Genomic DNA, 23,260 nt, shown 5'->3' with positions numbered 1-23,260 from the left:
TACAGACCTGCTGTTTTTTCTTTTTTTCACTCCTCCTCTTGCACTGCGAGTTTTCACAGGGCTGCCTATTGTTCACAAGACTCCTGCTCTATTGACAGTTTGGAGATTGGGACATTTTGTTTGGAAGGAATAAATCAATATGATGACTAAAAGTTTAAGAAGGTGAGGACATGATAATCGTCAGAATTTGACTCATGACAAAAGTTTGATCAGGCAGAAAATAAATGCAAAAAGAACATTTAGAGGGAGGCTGTAGGGATATAATGTTGAAAATAGGATTTTTCTGGAGTGATTCCAAATCAAGAAACCAGACACACCTGGTGACAGAGGGCACACAGCCCTGATGGACAGGTGTACGCTGCAGGAGTGATATGAAGAAGTCACTGTAGAATCTGATCAGTTGGAACTGAAATATGTATTTTGCTCATTGTTTCTTCACTGGGATGTTTGAGCTTCATTGTGCAGAGTTTGACAACAGAAGAAAGTTTCTCTCTTTGTCACATTAAACCTCAGTTTAAAACTTGTATCATTCAGTGACTTCACAGCTGGTTTGGAAACCAGTGCTGGTCCAATGTGCAACTTACACATGTGTGAAGTGGAGACTTGAAGCCTCCAGTGTTCACACATGGAGATGAATTAATTTTCAAGAATTTTAATGAGTAATTGAACTTTTTTTGTGGGGAAAACATACCAAACTAATTATTACTGAAAGCAGAGTGTTGTTAAATGCCTTAAACTTAAATGTCAGGAGGGGATCTTTAACCCTATGTTGCCCTGAACACATCCACTCTGACCTGCATGAGTCTATGGAAATATAAAATATAATATATATAAAATCTGACAATTTAACACTAGTGATGTTTTCACCAGCACCAGTTTAAATTCTTTTCTTGTCAATCTTTTCTGCCATTTAAATAAAAGTGGATTCACAATTGTTAAAAATGAAATACTAAGGGTTACAACTAAAGATTATTTTATTATCTTCTACTGGTCAATTCACATTATCAATTTACAATCACATCAAGATTCACAAAAACATCAAACCATCACAAGTAAGAAATAATGGGAGGAGTGACGTCCGTCTGCACTCAGATTATTTCTCTGATCTGTTCCAACTGTTCAACCAAAGAGAACGTCTCATTTATTTGTATGGGACATTTGAACAAACAGTCAATTTAAATAGTTTTTTACAGGACGTTAAACCACTACAGATACTTTGCCACATCCCTCCGTAGATATCATGATAACACCTGACCGGTCTCCCTCTCTGTACCTTGACTCTCACAACCTCTGCCTGGCCGTTCCACACCTTGTCATTCCACGCCTGTCCACCAGTTGTCCTCATAGAGTTTCCCTCCGTTCCCACTCACCTGAACCTGCTCCTCCCTGCACACCTGCCCCTCATTGTCCCCATCAGCTGTTGCCTTTACCGTGGGATCTGTGATTATATCCAGTATATAAACACTAATTCAGTCATTTAAACAAATGTTCAAAATTCTTGTCTTAACTTGTCACAGACATTGTGTTTCCAGCAAAGGAAGCCAAAATCACCAAAACCGGAGGCTCAGAATCCAAAATGTGTCCAAACAAAATGTGTTTTATGTAATTTCTTTGTCCAGCTGTTGGAAATTCATGATGTACAACTGCAGGCAGAATCCAGAAAATATATTTATTGATTTATTATTTAACTCACTGAGCTCATCATCCCTTAATCAAGAGAGACCTGAGCACAAGTACAAGGACACAGATAAAGCATGGACACACTGAGGCAGAAACATAACATGCAGTGTAACTCCCTCCTGTTGGTTGAGGACCCGCTTTTCATATAAGATGCTAAATGAATCCTTCGAGGCCAAAACTACTCACACAAGCCAAGACATACAATTTACTGTTTACAGCACAAACCCTTCTGTTTTCTCTCAGTCTAGGTTACCGTGGTGATGACACCCACTGGTAATCCAGCCAAGAGCAACACAACAGACCGAGTCCAGACAACCAGTGGTATGTTAGACCGAGGGGGGGGGCAGAGATGGATGTCCTCAATGAACTGAGGACAGCACTAAATGTATCACACATTTATATCGTCTTCATGGTGAGTTGTTTATTCGTGTTTTCACATCTTTCCAGGAGGTTGATCATAATATTATAGCTGATTACAAATGAAAAGGCAGGACACATGATGGATTTATGTTTTGGATCATGTCTAAACTCCACATCGAAGAGAACGCCATGGTTAGTGATATAACATCACATTCAGGACATATTGTATAGCTGCCACATTCGTTGTGGCTGTCGTATGTTCAGTTGTGCCTTAATTTACACGGGCTAGCATGTTGTTATCAGGCAGAAGTTATCTTGTTAATTCCCATCCAGCTCATTTTTACGGCGGCCCTGAAAGGACAATACACTGCAAATAAAGAAAATGCAAAAGCAAGAAAAACATCTTTACTTTTGCACAAGCAAGAAAACGTCTTCATCAACTTTAAAACACATGCAAAACATTCAGAATAAAAAACAGAAAACATAACGAAATACAGAAAACACGACTAAATCAAGAAAAAAGTTTACTGAGTTTGTACAGAACTTGCAGGTTTTATCTTAAGGACTTGTTACAGATAAATTGAAAAATCCAGGCTTGTTGTTGTCATTCCAGTGATTATCTGACCACCACAGAGTTTTTTTTACCATTTGATTAACATTATAATATATTCTGTTAAGCTGGGAGGAAGCTCTGCCAGGAGGAGTTAAAGCTCATTTCTTGTGGGCTGAACAAATCTCCACACACTGGAGAAGTCCCAATCCAGGCAATAAAAAATGCATGTAACAACATAACCTTTAACCTTTGGCTCTAAAGTCATTTGATGCAATTTTGCACTGTCTGCAGCATAACTCATTATCATTTGCAAAACACTGATTGGCATTGACATATGCAACATTTGAGGGCTGTCTACTGGTTAAAACAACACAAAATGACCACAAAGTGTTCATGAAACAGATGATGCAAAAGCCATAATGATATGACATTAATGTTGCATTGACACTAAATGCAAAACACAGCTGAGGCTGATGGGAATGTAGTTAATTTGACCTGATGATGGTGCCTGAGGAAGACTAAAAGTTAAACAGTCCAAAAAAAAGTTTCACTCATCATGACCTGAAAATAAAACCATACAGTTATTATTGAGTACAGATGACAGTTGACAGGATGATGAAGGTCCACGCTGGGAAACACTTACAGCAAACAGTCCAGCATGTTGCAGATAACAGCAGCCTACAGCTGAGTATACACTCCTCATGTGATTGTGTAACTTTATATAGTTAGTGCACTATGTTTGCTGCACAATTCTTAACCTATGAACTACTAAACTAGTTTGAAGTGTGAAGATATTTTTAAGACACTGCATTAATGCATTATATCTTAATAATTGTAGTGATAAAAATGACTTAATTTGTCTGTTGAATTGAGCAGATCAAGTATAAAACGTCAATAGAATTTGTCTTTTTCCCTAAATTATTTGTAAAATCTGCATTTATGGGGGTTAATTATTTAATGCTCAACACATATCTGTTACTCTGCATTTCAGTGTTTATATAAACCAGTTACCTGGATAAATGTCCAGTTCAAACCTGTTGCAGCTGTTCCTGCTGGGTTAGAGGCTGTGTTGCAATAAAAAGCTCAAGGACCAATCAGAGATAAATGTTTTTGTATGGATTGGTCCGACTTCCAGGTCAATTCTCTTGACTTTTTACATAACTAACATGATACAGACACAAATAAGTGCAAACAGAAGAAAAACAACAGAAAACATAGGAGCTGCCTCTGTGTTACTGTTAATCTGCACTATTACATTAATATGTTTATGTGCAAGTATATCAAAATGTACAACTACAAGTTATGTATAGTTTGTCTGGTAATCATTTTTAGCCATGCCAACCACTTTGGCTAAGACTGAAACATCTCATAAAACATCAGTGTATTTCCATTAAATTTACATTCATGGTTCCCAGATGATGAATCCTACTTTCTTTGGTGAGTTTTGAGGTTTGGTTGAGGTTGAAATTTGTGGTTTTCAGTGAAATGTCTCAACAACTATTGGATGGATTACCATGAGATTTGGCGCAGACGTTCATGGTCCCTTGAGGATAAACCACAGTAATTATGGTGATCCTGTACCTTTTCATCATCAGGTCAAAATTTCAGTTTGACTAATTTTTGTTTTTTTATACCTGAAAAAAATAATGATCAGCCTGAGCCCAGCTTTGTGTGTGTTGCTAATTAGCAAATGTTAACATGCTAAACTAAAGCGATGTATGCTAAATGTAACAAAGCAGAAAGCAACATTATAAACATATCTATTAGCAGCGTTACTGTGAGTATTAGCGTTAGCATTTAGCTCAAAGTAATGTCTTTAGTCTCTAATAGAAGAACTATTTGTAAGTTTTGCAAATGCTACATAGCCAGTATTAGGGGTGGAAAACAACACTAATGTTAACTCTTGTCTTTATCAAGTCTTTTCTACTGAAGCTAGCACGCTAACTAGCTCGTCCGCTAACCAATTTCTGATAGCGACTCGCTGTAGCCTCCAATCTGTCCTGATGACGTAGTGCTGCTCAGGGGACGTATTATAACCTCTTGTATTATAAAGACAAAGATGGCTGAAGCTCTTGAAAACTTACAAACACCCCCTTTAATCACATTAATTATATATAAATATATATATCTATATACATAATTATTATTGAAACCATTCACAGTTTTTTTTTCTTGGGGTTATGTTACCTCCATTTGGAGACATAGAGACTCAGGTTTGAATATGTCCCCATAAAGATAAATGAATGAAAGATTCCCACCTGTTCAGGGGCTGTGTGACCTACATTTGGAGCCTCTGGCACACAAAGCGTTAACTTGGCTGAGGGCAGATCTGGGTAAAGTTTCAAGCTGACTTGGTTGTCGACCTGTGGGCGTGGCAACACAGCTGTCACTGCAAAAGAGGGATACTTGTACCTACACACGCCAGTGCAGGGGTCCAGTGAGAGGGGACTACTCATGCTTTGAGCTGCATATATAGGTTTTTTTTATATATATGTTATAAATAAATATTTTCTCAACCATGTCTCGGATATTGAACCTAATCAAAGTTCAGCTGCGGAGAGATCTAGCCGCGCATGGAGGAGCTGCTCGGCTTCCTTTGAGGACCATCTGCTGCACTGCAAGAAAACAAGCTGAGGAGAGGTTAGATAGTTCACTTTTATGCAGAAACTGTTTGTTAGACTTTGAATTAAACAGGTTTCAGAGGAGGCATTAATCACAAATGATGGTGTAAAATAGTAAAATAGCCATGAAACCCTTCAGTGCTCTACTTGCGTGCGTAAAGGTGCGCAGCTGCAGCAACACTTCATGATGCGCACAACTGTTACACTTACAGTGTGTATCACAGTACATGTTCATGGTCACTACTCTGGTTGCACATCAAGTTATGGCACAGTGCAAGCTGACTACTGAAGTGCACTGCTGCAGCTGTAATTACTCACCTGTAGAGCTGCAGCCATTAGTCGATTAATTGATTGGCCACTTGACAGAAAATTAATTGGCAGCTGTTTTGATCCAATAAATGTTTTAGTCTCTTTTGAGCAGAAATGCAAAAACATTTGCTGGTTCCAGCTTCATAATTGTGAAGATGCTGAGTATCTGTGGTGTTTGAAGTGTTGGTCGGACATTTTCCAGCCATTTTTCACTGTTTTTTTTATTTTATTTAAATGATAATCAGGAATAATTAATACCATAAACCCCTCTTCTCTCTTTCTTTTCTTCAGTGATGCATCCACAGTTTTGGGAAAACGGTTGAAGGACACAGCCAACACTGTCGTCATCGGTGGTGGGTGTGTGGGGGTCAGCGTGGCGTATCACCTGGCCAAAGGTGGCATGAAGGATGTGGTTCTGCTGGAGAAGTCTGAGCTGACAGCTGGATCCACCTGGCATGCTGTATGTCTGCCAAAACCAGCTCTTTTCCTTTTTTTTCTGGTGTTACGTGTCCTCAGGTTCATGAATATATGAAGGTGGACAAAGGTGGTAAAGGGCAAAATAAGCTGTTTTTTGAGGAAGACCAGGTAGTCTGTGTCACATAATATCTTCACAGCAGCTCATGTTGTCACACTCACTGCTTTAATTATCAATTAATCTTCTGATTATTTCCTTGATCAGCAGTTTGGTTGATAAAAATTCAGAATATAGTTGAAAATGCCCATCGCAGTTGATTAAAGGCCAAGTTTATGTCATCAAATTACTTGTTTTGTCAGAGCAAGTGTCCACATTCAAAAGCGATTTTGTTTATAGTCATTTGTGACAAAGAAAAGCAGGAAATCTTCACATTTGAGAAACTGGAACTAGAGAATTTCTGGACTTTTTATTTGAAAAATGACTGAAATGTGTGTCTCATAGTTGGTGTCAACATGGGTTTCTTTCATATTGTGTCGTTTTCCTGATAATCATAAGGAAAGATATTTGTAACTCCTGTTTGCGTTCAGTAGTAGCATCGTCTCCTCTGAGGGCAGCTGTCAGCCTCTAGGTTTTCAAGATGTTTGAGGTCTTGACCCACTTACTCCTCTGCACTGTCCCTCATTCACTCACAAGCACTTCACTGTAATGCTATTAATACATGATTGACGTGTTGGGGGGGGGGGGGGGGGGGGGGGGGGGGGGGCTTACTCTTATTCAGTTACTCTCCTCATATAGGGAGTCTATCCCAGCATGCACTGGGTGAGGAGCAGGGTAAACACTGGGCATGTTGCCAGGTAGCCATTTAGAAGTTGTGTTTTTTTTTTACTGTTGGAGAAAGTAGGAACACCCAGAGGAAACCCACATAGACACGCTCTTTATAGTGTAAATCTTAATGTGTTTTGGTTTAAAGTAGAGAGGTTAAAAAGGACAAGGTGGTGAATCTATTAAAAATATTCCCAGTTATGTTTTGGTTCAGAGTATTTTGTCATTTCATATAGTTTAGAGCTGTATTTAAAAGCCTGGATGGGGATTTAGTGCTGCTATAATCAATATTTTTATATTAAAAATTGATCAAATGTGTAAATAAGCAACTATTTGCTTCAAGTTCAATATCTAAACTTAAAAGCTAATGATATGTCAGTGTTTCTGCTGCCCCCCATGTTGGAGTCTGTGAATGTTGTTTCTTTATGGACATATGTTTTCTTATCGAACACTGTGGTCAATTGTGTGTTTTGTGTTTCAGGCTGGTTTGACAACATATTACCATCCAGGCATCAACCTGAAGAAAGTCCACTATGACAGTATTAAGTTATACGAGAGACTGGAGGCTGAGACCGGACAGGTGAGGTTCCTCGCTCGTCTTTCATAACTGATGCTTTTGGAGGGGGGGTTGTAGGTCATTCATATTGTCTTTCTCTGCAGGCAGTGGGCTTTCACCAGCCCGGCAGTGTCCGCATTGCTTCGACAGCGGCTCGGGTGGATGAGATGAAGTACCAGATGACCCGCACGCACTGGCATGTGACGCCACAGTACCTCATCGGACCGGAGAAAGTCCAGGAGCTCTTCCCTTTGATCAACATGGACAAGGTCTGTGTGAACCACAGCGACATCTTCATAAATTAATGATAGCTTGGCAGTGATGAATCAGTCAGTAATGATCACACACTGCAGCGGCGGGCATGTTTGTGGTCGCCTTTATTGGGATTTATTGGGAATAATACATAAAATATAGTGTATATATAGTATTTGCTGAAGGTTTCTGTGTGTTTTCAGGTGTTGGCAGGTCTGTACACCCCAGGAGACGGCCACATTGACCCGTACTCGCTCACTATGGCTCTGGCTGCTGGAGCTCGTATGTACGGTGCCCAGATCTACAACCCAGCCCCGGTCACCGCCCTCAACCCAACCGCCGACGGCAGGTGGGACGTCCAGACTCCACACGGAACGATCCGGGCCAATCGCATTGTCAACGCTACAGGTTTGTGCTTGAACATTCACATTGTGTACTTGCATGGGCTCTTAAACAAGAGATAACAGAACAGGTCTCGTGTTTTCCAGAAACATGGAGACGGAGCTGATGTTTAAAATGAGTTCAGTTTGTGCAGCAGAGTTTGCTTCAGTAGCAGTTTGATTTTCAGACACAGGTGTTACTTTGAAGGCCTGACAGGTTGTATTTCTGGTCATATTTCCTGCAAACACATAGAGTAGTTGAAAAATCCAATGCAAAAATGTTCAGGTTCAGTAATTCTCATAATTTCGGCTGATCACGACACAAACAGCCTCATGCAAGAACATTTTTTTCTCTGACTTTTTTCTGTCTATTTCTTTCAAGTTGGATTCACCAAACTCTCTGAACTGCACAAACTTTTCATAAATCACTTGCCTGATGAGTGACAGCTATTTCTGAGGAGGTGCACGTTTGTGAGATTCATTATAATCTACTGAAATGGCTGTAGAAGGCTGCCTGTTTGTGGACAAGTTTCATTCATAAAGAGTGAAAAAAACAAAACCTTCACATCACAAAACTTCACGTCCTGCCGTTGGAAAATAGAAAAGAAAGTTAGCAGAGTCAGAATAGTGGTATTAGAGGACCAGAAACAATGAGCAAATATTCATAAAAATAATGATAATAATAACAGCTCTTCACCGATTGACCACAACGTTTAATCTGGTTTTAATGCTGTGTCTGATTGGTGTATTTGTGAAGCACTTTCTTTCATAGAAAGTCAACAAAGTGCTTCATAGGAGCAACAATAAGAAAACAAAGATATCAGATATCAATACAGTGGTGGGATATACTTAAACTCGTGAATATAAGAGAAGAGGAAACAAAGTAAATAATAATATACAAATATAAAACAGAATTTAGTTAAAAACCAGATTAAACTAGAAAATCCAAAACCGCCAAGGTCAGTGTCAGACAACATACACCAGACTTCAGAGGAAAAAAATTCAAATTCAGCGTAAATGACCCAGATCTGCCCTGAAATGTCCCTCTTACTTCCCTGGCCCGTGCCCCGTCCCTCCACCAAGTTCGGTGCAAATTGGTTCAGTACTTTTTGCGAAATCCTGCCGATAAACAAACAAACCAACAAACAGACGCAAGTGGAAACACAATGACGTCCTTGTAGGAGGTAACAAGTGAGTTTCAAGTTCTTCTTAAAAGCTTGAGTAGTACAGATGTCAGTGATCAGAGCGTTGCCGCACTGTGTCGGAAAACAAGAGGTTTAACACAAAGTTAGAAATTAAACAATGTCTTTCCATGACTAGCATGAGAGGCAGTCATGTGACAGTTGCAGAGATGATTAAATTAGATGGGAAAATATTGTCTCCTTTAACAACAGAGGATGATACAGACAAGTAACTGTGTCAAAATATACCAATCAAATCATAACAGTCATATTAAATTGGTCATAAGACAATTAATTCTGCATTAACTTTTTCATAGTTTTTTTTTTATTTTAGTATTAGTTAGTTTTTTTGCCCCGTGGAGAAAGGAAGACTGCTATACATAACTTGTTTGGAAATACTAAATACAAGAAAACCAGTGAACGCCACAAAATATCTGAAGTTGCTCATATGTGCCACTTAAAAATGAATCTGTCCATTTAAGATTTTCTTACATGAGGCTCATTGTGGAGAAAAAAAAAGATTTAAAAAACACAATGCACATACATGCTGTGGTCACTGCTCTATAAAACATGTTATCTGGGGACGCTCTGCAACAGGAGACCTTTGCCCACACAGACTACCTCTTGCAGAGTTCAGGGAAAAGCCTTCGGCTTGAACTGGGTCATACCAGTTCTGGGGGGATTTTGTTGGCACCCTACTCCCCTCATCCCTGCTGCTGTTGCTTGTTTATCTGGTGAAGGTCAGGAATTTGCTTTAGTCTGTCTGCCTCTGTGGAGGACGTTGTGTAACATGTAGAAATATAGAGGTCATGCATATTTTTTGTCCATCAGCTTTTTTTTTTTTTTTTTTTTTGGCAGTGCATTCATTTAGAAATAACCGTGCAAAATAAAAACAGACAGGATTTGAAATATTAAAAGCAGTCTCAAAGTTTGATCACATATACATATTTTTCCATCCTTCTGTGGGTGGAAATGTTAGTTATGAAATATGTCTGTATGTGATTTTAGCTGGAAAGTCTCAAGTTCTATTGTTCCAGACCTCTGAGGTTATGTGAATAAATAGCTCATTTTTTAATTGGTTAATCCATCCATTGTTTGGTGCTTATCCAGGTTCAGGTCATGTTTAATGATTATTTAATGATATTATTAGGAATTATTGTTACATACAGTTGGGAAATTGCAACATAAGTAGTAATAGTTCTGATAGTAGTGAATAAAATATAAATAAATGTCAATAAATGCATGCACTTTCATTCTGGTAAGACTGTGGAACAGGTATTAAGGTGTGGTCTTAAAAGTCTTGCAGATGAAACCCAGATGCATAATTAAAGTGCAAATAGTGCATCGCTACAATGCAAAAACCTTGCTGTTAAAATGTTCTAGTAGACTCACAAGCACTGCACTATAAATAACACTGTAACTACTTTGCAGAACAAATTGTCTTCGGCTCTTTCGTGTCTTCTTGCTCCATATTTTCTCTCTGAATTTGCACATTCTGTACTCTGGTCGAAGCCAGTTACTGTATCTCGTAGGACCCTACTGGCTCTTTGCCCTCACTGTCTCTGACAGCCAATCCAAATAGGACAGCAGTTCAGATTTCGTCCAATCTTGAAGCAGCAGCATATGTACACCTCCGGACAGACGGTTTTTAGCTTTATGCTGATGCTCATGGTTTGTATGCAAAGACTTAAACGTCTCATGTTCATGAGTTTGCTGCTTGGCTGGACCTGTTTGTTATAATTTCAGTATTTATGTTGCGCCTGTGCATTTTTTTTGCATGCCTTCTTGTCACAGTGAGCTAAATTAACATTTTATTGGTCAAATATACCAACTTCCAGTCTTGCTACTGTGTTTAAATGCAGGATTTATAAGTACAGACACATACTTGTGCAGAACTCAGAGTCACTGCGTTTCCCTCTCTATGTGGAGTTTGTGTCTATAATTTAAAGATTCCCATGCAACAACAGATGCTTTGTGGTCTGCAGACATAACCCCAATGGTAAAGCAGCTAGTTTAGAATTTCATCCTTAAATTTACCACATAGCAAAGCACATCCCCAAGAAACAACAGCAACCTCAGTCTTTTTTCAATGCATTGTGCTCACATATTGTTGAACCCATAACCCGCAGGCAGCTGTTTTGTTGAGCTTTAGTTAGACTTTCTCTCCTCCCTTTCTGGCCTTTTTATTTTTTTTACTTTCTTTACATATTTTTCCGCTCTCGTTCTCTGCTGCTGCCTCCGCAGAGCCTCACCCAGAACCACCTCTTTTTTTGTTCCAGCCAACAAATCCCCCTCCCCCACATTGTATCTCCACAACTTCTGCTCACTGTTTAAACTCAAACTCTGGGGTCATCTGGAACGTAGGCTGTAACCCCACTTTTCCCAGTAGTTACCCCCCCTGACCAGACAGCCTAAACAAAGGTCAAAGGTCATGTTCCTTGGAATGTGACCCCATAGGATCGGTTTCAGCATTTCATCTTTGTAATTGAAGGAGGAAGGCAGCTCACTTTTTTAACCTTTATTCATTACTTTTAGCTAAACATTTTAACTGTTTATCCAGAGCTAATTTTTATTTGAACAGTTTTTTCATTACATTTCACTATTCAGACCATTAATGCACTGTGTTAAGCTAATTATTTAAACCTCTCTGCCTGCTTTCTAACTAGTCTTCACCAGTTTTTGCTTTCTCAAGTGCAGGAGTTACAGCTGACTCAAGATGTGGATATATTTTTTTTAAACTGAGCTTCTCCAGTCTTTTCATGGACCCCAGTCACCTGCAGTAATACCCCCTGGGGCATAAACATAATAAAAGCTGTTGATCGCTGCTTTAGCTTGTGAGCTTTTGGACAAATTTTGACCTGATTAATATAAGTTTAGATTCATAAATACAGTTTAACAGCATGGATGGCTGTTGTGGACGTAGCAGGGCTTCAAAGGTTGTTTTATTTTTGTTGAGTTTGTTGACTCGATTCATCAGTGCACTATTCCTGTGTAACCCAGTGAATCGGCCCAGTGTGCAGGGACCTGGTAAACAAGCTCCCGCCTAAACTGCCTGGGACCTTATCAAGATGTTGTCCTTATGCACCCCCACCCTGTCCCCCACCGTGGGATAAAGTTCACATATGGAACATGTGCAGAGCATAAGTAGACGCTGCATGTTAATGGTGCAGACCTGGCATGCAATTACAAAAAGTAACATAATTTGAAATATATTTAAACTTTAAAATTAAGTTGAATCACTTTTGCAACACATAGCTGAAGATAGTGGCAGAGATAAACAAGTCCCAGTGCTCCGGTTGGCTGTGGTCACAGCAGCTGAGTTTGCACAAGGTCCACATTGATTTTTGTGAACATGTCCCACTCAGAGACTCAAAACACTGCATGTTTGTTTTGTGGCCGTTACTGTTTAAACCAGGTTATTCTGTATTTCGGGGGATTGCAAACTTTTTTTAATGGCTCTAAAGACTAAAATACAGAAGAAATCAAATCTAAATAAAACTGACTCTGAAATAAAAAGGACTCAAAACATAAATTGCATTAGACTCTGACCAGAACTTTCAGCCTGAGAAATATATTGAGTTAAATTAAAGCTGGTATAATCAGCGCTTTTATGTTCACATTTCTTTCAGCTCATTGCTTTATGACCCACAGCCTTACTCTCATTAGCTTTGTGTCCAGGTGCATGTGGCTGTTTTCAGTGAAAAAGCTCTGATAAACCCACAGAGATTACCGGCCCTGCACCAAACACCACTAATTGTGCTAAACCACAGAGAGTGAAATTATAGTAGAATGAATGAAACAAATTTGTATGTTCCTGTGCATATTTCAGTCAGCTGACATGTTGTCAGATCTTTGATTCGACTGCCCGCTGCAACAACATGACAGGGAAATTCCACCAAGCGAACAATTACCGCAGTTACATAATGTAGGCTACATGACTGTAAAACCCTGAGGCCGACTGTCGTCTCATGCTGTGGAACTAAATAATACACAGACAGTTCAGTGTCTTTTGGAACCACATGAAACGTTGGCAGTTTGCCTTGACGCTGGGACAACTGAGAAGAATGTGTTGAAACTGCTGCAGCTCCTGTGACTGTAAAATCCAGACACGCTCATTCAACCTGTAAACTGTACATTTGGTTGCAATTTGTCTTCTCCTGCTGTGCTGTGCTCTAAGGATGTTAATACAGGAGGTTCTCGTGGTGATTACAAAAAGTTCTTCTCTTGAAATGCTTTCAGTTTTTAAATCGTTGCTATTTTCTTGCTCATATGTTGTTCACATTTTTCTGTGTGTGTTTGTGCGGGAGCTTCTGCCCCCACTCCAGTGCAGTGGAGGTGAATTGAACTTCACTGAAAAATTGCATTTAACAATTTCAACAGCAGAGTGTCTTTCCATATAACTCTGGATAATCCACCAAACTCCCTGTAACCACAAAACCTTTTCCTGTAATTTGGGTGAACTGACCCTTTAATTACTTAAATGTAAATAATATAATCTCAGTTGCAACCAGCTAAAAATGTAGCTAATAAATCACATGTTATTGCTGGACAATAAAGTCTTGTATGGGAGTACTACAAATACTACTACGCTTGAAAATCTTATTTACAGCTGCGCTCTGTCAAAAATAAACTCAAGTGATCAACAGTGCAGGATTGTTTCGGGATTCACATGTGAAATTACCTGCGTTTGGATCTGTCTGTTGGCATGATATTTCTAATAAAGTCGCGAAGGTTGGAGGGTGTGATCTTAACCTGTTCGGGAGCAGCTGTGGCTCAAGCAGTACAGCGGGTTGTCCGTTAATCATCCACATGTCTTTCTCTGTGAGACAGACACTGACTGACTGAAGTCCAGATTTTCTCAGATGAGTGTGTGTGCATGTGTGTAAACAAGGCACTGTAAAGCGTTTCTCCTGTTCTATATTAAGTGCTTTCTGTTTACGAGTAACAGTGGATTCACTTTTCCTACCAAATGGTGAAAGAGGGGCGTCGCAGGAGGCGTGACTCCTCACTAACAAACACATTCATTCATCACACTTTGTGTGTCCATAAGGAGAAATAAACTCTGTGTTTTCACCCAATAAAACATGGAGAACATTTGTAACAGCCCTGCAGAATTTCCAAAAGATGTGTATAATGGACGCAGGGCAGCTTTTTTTCTGAGAGTCAGATGAGAAGATCAGTCTGGCTGTCAAATATGAAGCTACAGCTAGGTGGTTAGCTTATCTTAGCATAAAGAAAACAGGGGAAAACAGCTACACAGCTCTGTCTGGAGCTAAAGGTCTACATCGTGTTCGTTTAATTTTACATATTGGTTTTGAATGGATTAAACACACGTGATATAAAACAACCTTGTGAACTTTAGAGGTGCTGGTGGGAAGGTTTCATCACCTTTGGATGTTTCCCTGTTTCCAGTCTTTATGCTAAGCTAAGCTAAGGTATAAGCCAGGCTCCATCTTCACATTGAACACACGCAAGAGATAAGAGTGGTGATCTTCTCATGTGACTTTCAGCAAGAAAGGGAATAAGTGTATTTCCCAAATTGTTGAACTATTCCATGGTGCTGAAAAGGGTAAAATATGAGCAACTCGTGTACAGTCATGAATCAGCCAATGTTATCCACTTAAATACATTTATATTTACAGATGCATCACTACTGGCCTGCCATCATGTTAGTGAATTTAATTCCATCTCTGCTGGTTTCCAGGTTTCTGGGCCAGGGAAGTGGGCAAGATGATTGGGTTCGAACACCCAACCATCCCAGTGCATCACCAGTACATAGTGACAGCAACAGTACCAGAGGTGAAGGCTCTGAAGAAAGAACTGGCTGTCATCAGGGACTTGGAGAGCTCTTACTACCTGCGTCAGGAAAGGGATGGCCTGCTGTTTGGCCCCTATGAAAAGATGGAGAAGATGGTGCTGCAGGACTCCTGGGTCAGAGACGGTGTACCTCCAGGTCTGTCCGCCACAGACAAAGCTTTGTCGATACATTAAAAACGTCTCTTGTAGGTTATACGTTGCGTCCTGTCTGGCTGCTGCAGGTTTCGGGAAGGAGCTGTTTGAGTCGGACCTTGACAGGATAATGGAGCATGTTGAGATGGCCATGGAGATGGTCCCTGTGCTGAAGAAAGCTGACATCATCAACATCGTGTCTGGACCAATCACATACACCCCTGACCTGCTGCCCATGGTTGGACCACATCATGGAGTTCGCAACTACTGGACTGCCATTGGGTTTGGGTATGTGTGGAAGGACAGTGGTTGATTAGTTTAGTCTTGAGACTGAAAGTGTTATGTTTGCTTTTCCTGCATGTTTTCAAAGCTGTTTTTTTCTAATTGTTATTAACAGGATTGCAGCAGGTCAAGTGGCTAAATTCATGTCTGAGATACAGATATTTGGCAGGAACTGTTTAACTAATCAGGAGCTACATCTACAATAATTCGTTCATTAGTTATTTGTCCATTCGTCTGTCTTTCACAAAAAAATGTGATGCCCTTTGTCATAGCTTTCGTTTTCAAATGTTGCTTTTTATTTAGTTTTAGTCTTTTTTCAGGATATAGAATATTTTTCATCATAGATTTCAATGATGATCTTAACAGTGGTTAACACCTGAGATTGTCTCTGTATCCAGCTGAAGGTAGATCTTCACAGCCTGGACTTTATGTGTTCAGGTATGGAGTCATCCATGCCGGCGGTATTGGTAAATTCCTGAGTGACTGGATTATGAATGGAGAGCCTCCCTACGACCTGATTGAATGCGACCCTAACCGCTACGGCAAATGGACCGATGTGCCTTTTATGTGTGCCAAAGCTCGAGAATCCTATGGCTTCAACAATGTGGGTAAGAAGAACATAAAGCAAACACGGATTCATCAGGCAAACACACTCTTTTTACTGCCGCTAAACTCTTTGCTTTCTCTCCTTCACTCTCTCGGTCTCTCCAGTTGGTTACCCCAAAGAGGAACGTTTTGCCGGTCGCCCAACCATCCGAACAAGTGGTGTTTACGAGCTCCTGAAGGACAAAGCATCCATGGGCTTTCACGCCGGCTGGGAACAACCTCACTGGTTCTACAAAACTGGAGACGACACTGGTTACAAGTACGGCTTCCTCATAAATCTCTAACACTGTCTCTGTTGTTTGATTGGCAAAATGACCTCTGCACTGGTGACAACCAGAGGTGGAGGCCTATTGTTTTTAGATTGTCCGTCCGTCCCACGCTCATGGACACAATATCTCAGTAACGCCTTGACGGAACTTCTTCAAATTTGGCACAAATGTCCACTTGGACTCAAGGATGAACTGATTAGATACTGGAGGTCAAAGTCAAGGGTCAAGGTAATCGTGACCTGGCCTAATGAACGCAATATGTTGAGGGAATTTCTTTAAATTTGGTACAAACTTTCACTTGAAGGGATGTGGACACGCATCTGCATTTGTAGAACAACCAATAGGAACACACTCTCTCTCTCTCTCTCTCTCTCTCTCTCTCTCTCTCTCTCTCTCTCTCTCTCTCTCTCTCTCTCTCTCTCTCTCTCTCTCTCTCTCTGAAAAGATCTGTGATTGGCCAACGTGTTTCAAACTTCTTGAGAGGTGATTATGGAATTTTTGCCCATTCAGGCCAGTGCTGATAAGATAGTACATCATCGTCCCGACTGGTTTGTCTACATACTCTCATGTTTTGATTTCTCTGACTGTGAAACTAAACTGCAGTCTGTCTGGTACTAAAAAGCTCTTCAGAATTGTTATTTCTGAGCATATTAGTTTGCTGACATTAGAAAATATTTAGCTCAAAGCAAAGTACAGCCTCACAGAGCCAGCAGCTCGGCTGTAGAGTCTTAGTCTTGTTATGTTACTTTTGAGCCTCACAAGCAATAGTTTTATATTCTGTCCATGTGTTAGAACAATGTTCATCCATTATATTCATACATCAGTTCTGCATTATGCAAACTAATAAAAAAACACAGCCAATAAAAATGTTGCTGCTTGTTTAGATAATGGACCCAGATATAAAGCAGTCGTTGATTTTGTGTTTGAACTCAGGCCCAGTTTCCGTCGCACCAACTGGTTCGGACCGGTTGGCAGAGAGTGCAGGCTAGTGATGGAGAAGGTGGGAGTGATCGACCTGACGCCTTTTGGCAAGTTCATAGTGAAGGGGAAGGACTCGCACAAGCTGCTGGACCGCCTCTTTGCTAACACCATGCCCAAGGTAGAGTGTTTACTAGAGAGGGAGCTGTTGGCTTCCTGTGGCTGTGAATGTTGGGGAAGAGGTTGATAGATTTTGGGTGCACGATGATAAACGATGAAAGATCCAGCGTAGGCTCATGCATTATAGCACTGTTACACAAGTGGTCCTACTCTCACCTCACATCATCTAACAGGTCCTCCTCTTGCCTCTTTCTGACTCTGTGTGTTCTCAGGTTGGCCAAACGAACATCAGCCACATGTTGACACCTGCTGGGAGAGTCTATGCTGAGGTCACCATCACCCAGCTGTCACCAGGAGAGTTCTTGCTCATCACTGGCTCGGGGTCAGAGCTGCACGACCTCAGGTGAAATGCATAAAATCAAGCTCGAGTTGATCCAGCAGCAGTAACTGACTCAGTAGGAAAACTTCACACAGCTACATGATCCCAGGGCGCTGCTTTTAATGGGTTGGGTTCACAATGCACACAGCCTAACATGGCTATAATTCATATTTTTATAATAATAAATTAAATAGTTTTTTATGTACACAGGATTTTCCCTTTGACTTGAAGGAACCAGACATACGCTAACACAGTTGCTATGCCTATGCAATGGCAGCAGCTGCACTCAGAGGCGTCGTGGTATCAGGTTGATATCTCAGTAACACCTTGAGGGAATTTCTTCAAATTTGACACAAACGGCCTCAAGGATGAAGTGATTAGAATTTGGTGGTTAAAGGTCAAAGGTCAAAGTCACTGTTACCACACAAAACACGTGTTTTGCCTGAAATGTCATTGGCCACCCTTGTGTCCACTCCAGATCTGATTGTTCCATCAATTGAAACTCCAACGTCCGAAATGTCAGTGAATGCACCTGCGTTGTCAGCGTGTAAGTGTAACACATTAAATCAGCATTGTTGTGGAACTCAAAATGTTCACTGCACCAGTATCACTTTGTGTACATCAGATGATCAGGAGCATTAACTTGAAAATAAGAAACCAGTGTGTGATTCCTCTCATATTGAATTAGTTATATATTGTAGCCTATACAGTTTAACAGCATAATAGAATTCCTGAAATTCAGTTATGGCTTTTGGTTTTTGTTGTGCCACCTAAAAATTTTCAGTGGCCCCATTTGACCACCCCCATGAACATTTTCTGGAGGCGCCGATGGTTTGGCCATAATTCAAGAATTCACACGCTGATTAACTGCAACAGGACTGACTGGCCGAGGCTGGAATTCTAGTTTATCTTTGGCACTGAGATTCAGCTGAGAGCGTTTCAAACTGATCACAGATGAGGTTCTCCATCTGGGAGCCACCTGACACTGTCTATGGAGAGCCTGCACTTGGATTAATTTATTGTCACATGCATTGAAACGCCACATATGCATTCTTATACAATGACAACCTTGCTTCTCTCCAGTCACCATGCGCACAGTGTTACATCTGCACAGTTACATACAGTATAAACAATAAACACAGTAACTGAAAAACTGAAAACTGACACAGTAACATAACGTAAAAACACACAATAGATGATGTATGATAATGATAAGACGAGCGATTTAGCTCCGTATCAGAAACAATCTCCGTCCATTCGACCGCACCTGAAAAACATACACACACAGCCATTCACGTACACTGGGCATGCATGAGCCAGATTTTGAACTCTGCAGCTGATTAGTTAAAGAAAATATTATGAAGCAGGAACCAACAAATACAGATGTAGTGTTTAAATGCAGAATTTAACTGCACAACAGCTGCTGGTAAAGACAAGCAGGTCAGCAACGCTTGTGATTCGTTACCTATGTTGCTTTCACCACTGGAAGATCCAGTCACAGAACGACCGTGGACGTTTCAGCCAGTGTTTCCAAAAGTCTCAGTTCCTGCCAGTTCAGACGACAACACAACGCTGGAGTTTTCAAACTAAAACGGGGCCAACAGCATCACAAAAGCCTCCGTTTTAGGTGCTTGAAAACTCTGGAGTAGCGTGGACGGCAGGTGAAAACGTAGCAGAAGTGATGCTTTTCAAAACTAAAATGTAGAAGTGAGGACGTACCCTTAGATGTTGCACCATCAGTGTATGTCAGAAAATGATTCCAGGTCTGAGGAGCTTTTCCATCAGGAGTTTAAGCCACTCTGTAGGAGTTTTGTAAAATAAGCCTGGCTGCTACAATAAAAGAGCAGCCTAACCTCTGCTAGAGGCTGTTTGAGCCACCTCTCAGGTGTCTCAACAGTCCCACAGAGCATGTCGAAATATGTCTATGTATCATCTTTGGTTAAGCCCATTTTAAGCAGTTTGAGGTGTGTAAAATAATATGTAAGAATCTGTGAGAATCTAATGCGAAAACTGTTTACACACAAACACAGGTAGACAAACATTTCAATGTTCAGTTTCCCTGCACAAAAAGCAAAGTTCTTGTTGCAAACAGAGAAGCAAACAGTCCTCTGCTCTCCATCACACACACCCTGGCCAGAGTTGAGTCTCATGCTGTGCTGAATAAAACTCTCTCACAGTGTGTTTTATACGGCAGAAACCTAAAACCCCTCAGCCGCTGTTAACACAACGCCTCTCCGTTTGCTCCAATCAGGAGGTAGTATATAAAATCATTCATCCCCATTCCTTCACCATAACCATCGCTCTCTCTGCCAAAGCCTGAAGGAGGCGAGGACAGTTTCACGCTCTGTAGCGACCTCTAGTGGCGACAGGACGGGTCTGCAGATGAAGGAGGTCAAAAATCCAAAAAGAGATGTGAAATGTTTGGTGCAAAAAAAAAAAAAAAAACCATAACGAACATATAATACATTTGATTCTCATGCTAATAAACTGAAGAGCACTCATGGTTAAGTGTGCAGAGATGCTGTAATGCTGCAGCATTAAAATCTCTGGTTTCGAACTCGCCTCAGGTGGATCGAGTCAGAAGCTGCAGAGGGAGGATATGACGTCGACATCAGCAACGTGACAGAGGAGATAGGTGTGCTGGGCATCGCGGGACCCAACTCACGCAAAGTTCTGCAGAAACTGACAGACGAGGATATGAGTGACGCCGGATTCAAATTTCTCCAGTGCAAGTCCATCAAGTTGGCCGGCATCCCTCTCCGGGCCATCAGGATCTCCTACACCGGTACTGAGTGCTTTTTTATTTTTTTTAAACAGATTATTTTGTCTTGAAGAAATTAGAATATTGTTCCAATTAAGTTAAGATAAAAGATGTTGCACTTGACTGAGGTTTTTCACAGATACAAGCTCAGGTTCTGCACATATCGTCCACCCTCTCATGCATTTTCAGCTGTGCAGTGACGTGGGCAGCTACCACACTGTATGGTAATGCTGTGTGTGTGTGTGTGTGTGTGCAGGTGAGCTCGGCTGGGAGATGTACATTGACCAGAAGAACATGGCGGCTGTGTATCAGGCCATGATGGACGCAGGAAAAGACGAAGGCATCGACAATTTCGGCACTTACGCCATGTCCTCCCTCAGACTGGAGAAAGGCTTTAGAGGCTGGGGAGCTGAGGTACACACACATATACACACACACACTCACACACAAACATACAGAATGTTCTAACTTTTTGCTGAAGGGATGAACTTGCCGATCTTTGCAGATGAACTGTGACACCAATCCTCTGGAGGCTGGGTTGGATTATTTCATCAAACTGAACAAGGTAATCGTCTGTCTTGTTTTTTTGTTTTTTATATAGTGGTGCAGTGTTAGGGATGGCAGAGGTTTGGGAAACCCAAATGTAATATATGTACATATATGGACTTTCCATATGACATACATGTTCATATAAAATAAAAACACATGTCAAAAATACACATGAAACCTATTAGAAATTGGAATAATTTCATATATTGACATATGTCTAACCCATACAAATGTATTTATACTCATATAATTGTAGACATATGTTACATAAATATATATCCATCCCAAAGGCTGTAATAATATGTTGACATTAAACACAGTGGGTTCCAAAAGTTGAGACCACTCTCCCAGAATGAGAAGACAGACATGTTTACAATTACTGAGAAATGAATAAGGACAACATATAAACATATAGAATCCTTATATGTATATTGTTTTAATAAACTTGAATCTTTAAATTAAATATATATTGTTAACATGTTATACCAAAAAAAAAAATCATTTAGATATTTATGTAAATATACAAAATTTATAATGGGTATCTCATATATGTTCTCAACTGATATCTTCATATCAAAGGATGCATCTATGTAATAATGATATGGGGACATATCTGTCCTATATTATGACTGACTGATTGAATGGCAGATTTAAACAGCTGAAACACATCATTTGCTGCACATACATTTAAAATTACAGATGACGGGACATTAGCATCAGAGCATCAGAAATATTAATAGTTATTTATCAGTTTTTCAAGATCCAATATTTCTTTGCTTGTTAGGGAGCTCATGTCTCTTTTGGGGGAGCTTCGAATAACCTGCATGTACACTGTGTGTGTGTGTGTGTGTGTGTGTGTGTGTGTGTGTGTGTGTGTGTGTGTGTGTCCAGCCTGCTGACTTTATTGGCAAAGCAGCCCTTCAGGAGATCAAAGCCAAGGGCTTGAAGAGGAAGCTGTCCTACATCACGCTGGATACGGACGATATCGACCCCGAGGGCAACGAGACCGTCTGGCACAACGGGAAGGTTAGTGACGGTGGAGAGCCTCTCTGGAGCCCTCTGCAACACATGCTGTTGCATTTGGTTATTTTGTGGTTACTCTGACTCAGCTCAGTGTCCCCGGTGTTTCTCATCAGGTGGTCGGCAACACCACGTCCGGAGCCTACAGCTACAGCAGCCAGCAGAGCCTGGCGTTCGCCTACCTGCCAGTGGAGCTGTGCTCTGTGGGCCAGAAGGTGGAGGTGGAACTGCTGGGGAGGAAATACCCCGCCATGGTCATCCAGGAGCCTTTAGTCCTCACCGAGCCGACGCGGACCCGGCTGCAGAAGAAAGCAAAGGGCAAAGCATAAGCACAGACTCTCCTCCATCAGTTTCTCAGCAGCTAGTGAAGAACGATCCTACTGTGAATTATGAACAAGGGGTAAAGCTGTTATGGAAAGAAATCATGTGCAGGCCATGCACCAAGGTGTCTGTATCTGTGGCCACTTCTGGGAAAAAGAGGAACATTCATATCATTCACAACTTCCTCTTCCCGTCCTGGTTCCTGCCGAGGCTGAAAGCAGACTGTGCAGTCTTACCAATGTGTTTTTGAGAAATAATAACTGTCATGTGATGTATTTGCACCACAATATCTTAAAGTGTTGGAAGAGTAATTAACTTTTTGTAATTCCATGGATGGATGTGAAATGGTTTATGGGTCAACACTTGAACCTTTTTTTGTGAAAAATGCTTGATTTTCAAACACAAAGGTTCAAATGAAAACAGCTTTTTGTGTTTAGGTGAAAGTCAGAAATGATGTTGCTGCATTTTTCACAGTCCTGAGTTCACTTTGGGACTTTGGCAAAGAACCAGTAAATATACAAGAACCGCTGTTGTAAACACCAATAACCAAAAGAAACAGAATGTTTGCAAACTTGTACAAAGATTGTTTTATAAATCTGTTTTTTTACTAATATGTAATTAAATTGGTGTACATTGATACCTTGATAATTAAAATACTATACCAAAAAACTATAAGTTTGTAATTCACATTTAAAAAGGACATTGATGATGTGCTCCCATAAAACAACATGAAACTGGTAAAAATTCACTCTGGGCTTTGATTGTTGTTGATGTTATTTGTTCAGTCAGCTGCCTCTAACTCTTCTCAGGTTGTGTTAATGACTCTTTGACCAAAACCTTGAATCCTCCTCCACTAAAAACTGTGTTTTTCTTATTATTACTTCACTTGTGTGAAGTTTGAGCGTCACTGTGCAGAATGATGCATGTGCAAGAATCAAACAAACAAAAAACCATCCA

At 40.6% G+C, this 23,260-nt stretch overlaps 1 protein-coding gene and 1 long non-coding RNA gene across 2 annotated transcripts; both read left to right on the top strand.

Annotated features, from left to right (window-relative positions):
• Positions 1–21: 21 nt before the first annotated feature.
• LOC139611876 (uncharacterized) lies at positions 22–2,243 on the top strand. Its single transcript, XR_011686371.1, has 3 exons — positions 22–162; positions 1,924–2,001; positions 2,128–2,243. It is a non-coding gene; the product is annotated as an uncharacterized lncRNA (long non-coding RNA).
• Positions 2,244–4,986: 2,743 nt separating this feature from the next.
• dmgdh (dimethylglycine dehydrogenase) lies at positions 4,987–23,051 on the top strand. The gene is made up of 16 exons (XM_071466849.1): positions 4,987–5,233; positions 5,815–5,983; positions 7,242–7,340; positions 7,421–7,585; positions 7,772–7,976; positions 14,834–15,082; positions 15,168–15,366; positions 15,799–15,968; positions 16,072–16,225; positions 17,169–17,334; positions 17,546–17,676; positions 20,220–20,437; positions 20,670–20,827; positions 20,919–20,978; positions 21,854–21,988; positions 22,099–23,051. Exons 1-16 carry the CDS (start codon positions 5,112–5,114, stop codon positions 22,309–22,311), a joined length of 2,613 nt encoding a protein of 870 aa, XP_071322950.1. The 5' UTR covers positions 4,987–5,111; the 3' UTR covers positions 22,312–23,051.
• Positions 23,052–23,260: the final 209 nt, after the last annotated feature.

The sequence above is a fragment of the Trachinotus anak genome, unplaced genomic scaffold (genome assembly GCF_046630095.1).
Source record: "Trachinotus anak isolate AG129_WGS33_773 ecotype Australia unplaced genomic scaffold, CSIRO_AGI_Tana_v1 ptg000028l, whole genome shotgun sequence".
Lineage (NCBI taxonomy): Eukaryota > Metazoa > Chordata > Actinopteri > Carangiformes > Carangidae > Trachinotus > Trachinotus anak.
Note: the sequence above shows the minus strand (reverse complement) of the source record. Positions and strands in the feature narration are given on the sequence as shown.

Excerpts from the sequence above, each read along its gene's own strand:
- dmgdh (XM_071466849.1), top strand. The coding sequence starts at position 5,112 with ATGTCTCGGATATTGAACCTAATCAAAGTTCAGCTGCGGAGAGATCTA. Across the intron at positions 5,984-7,241 it reads CTGGATCCACCTGGCATGCT|GCTGGTTTGACAACATATTA; the intron begins GTATGTCTGCCA and ends TTTGTGTTTCAG. Across the intron at positions 7,341-7,420 it reads TGGAGGCTGAGACCGGACAG|GCAGTGGGCTTTCACCAGCC; the intron begins GTGAGGTTCCTC and ends CTTTCTCTGCAG.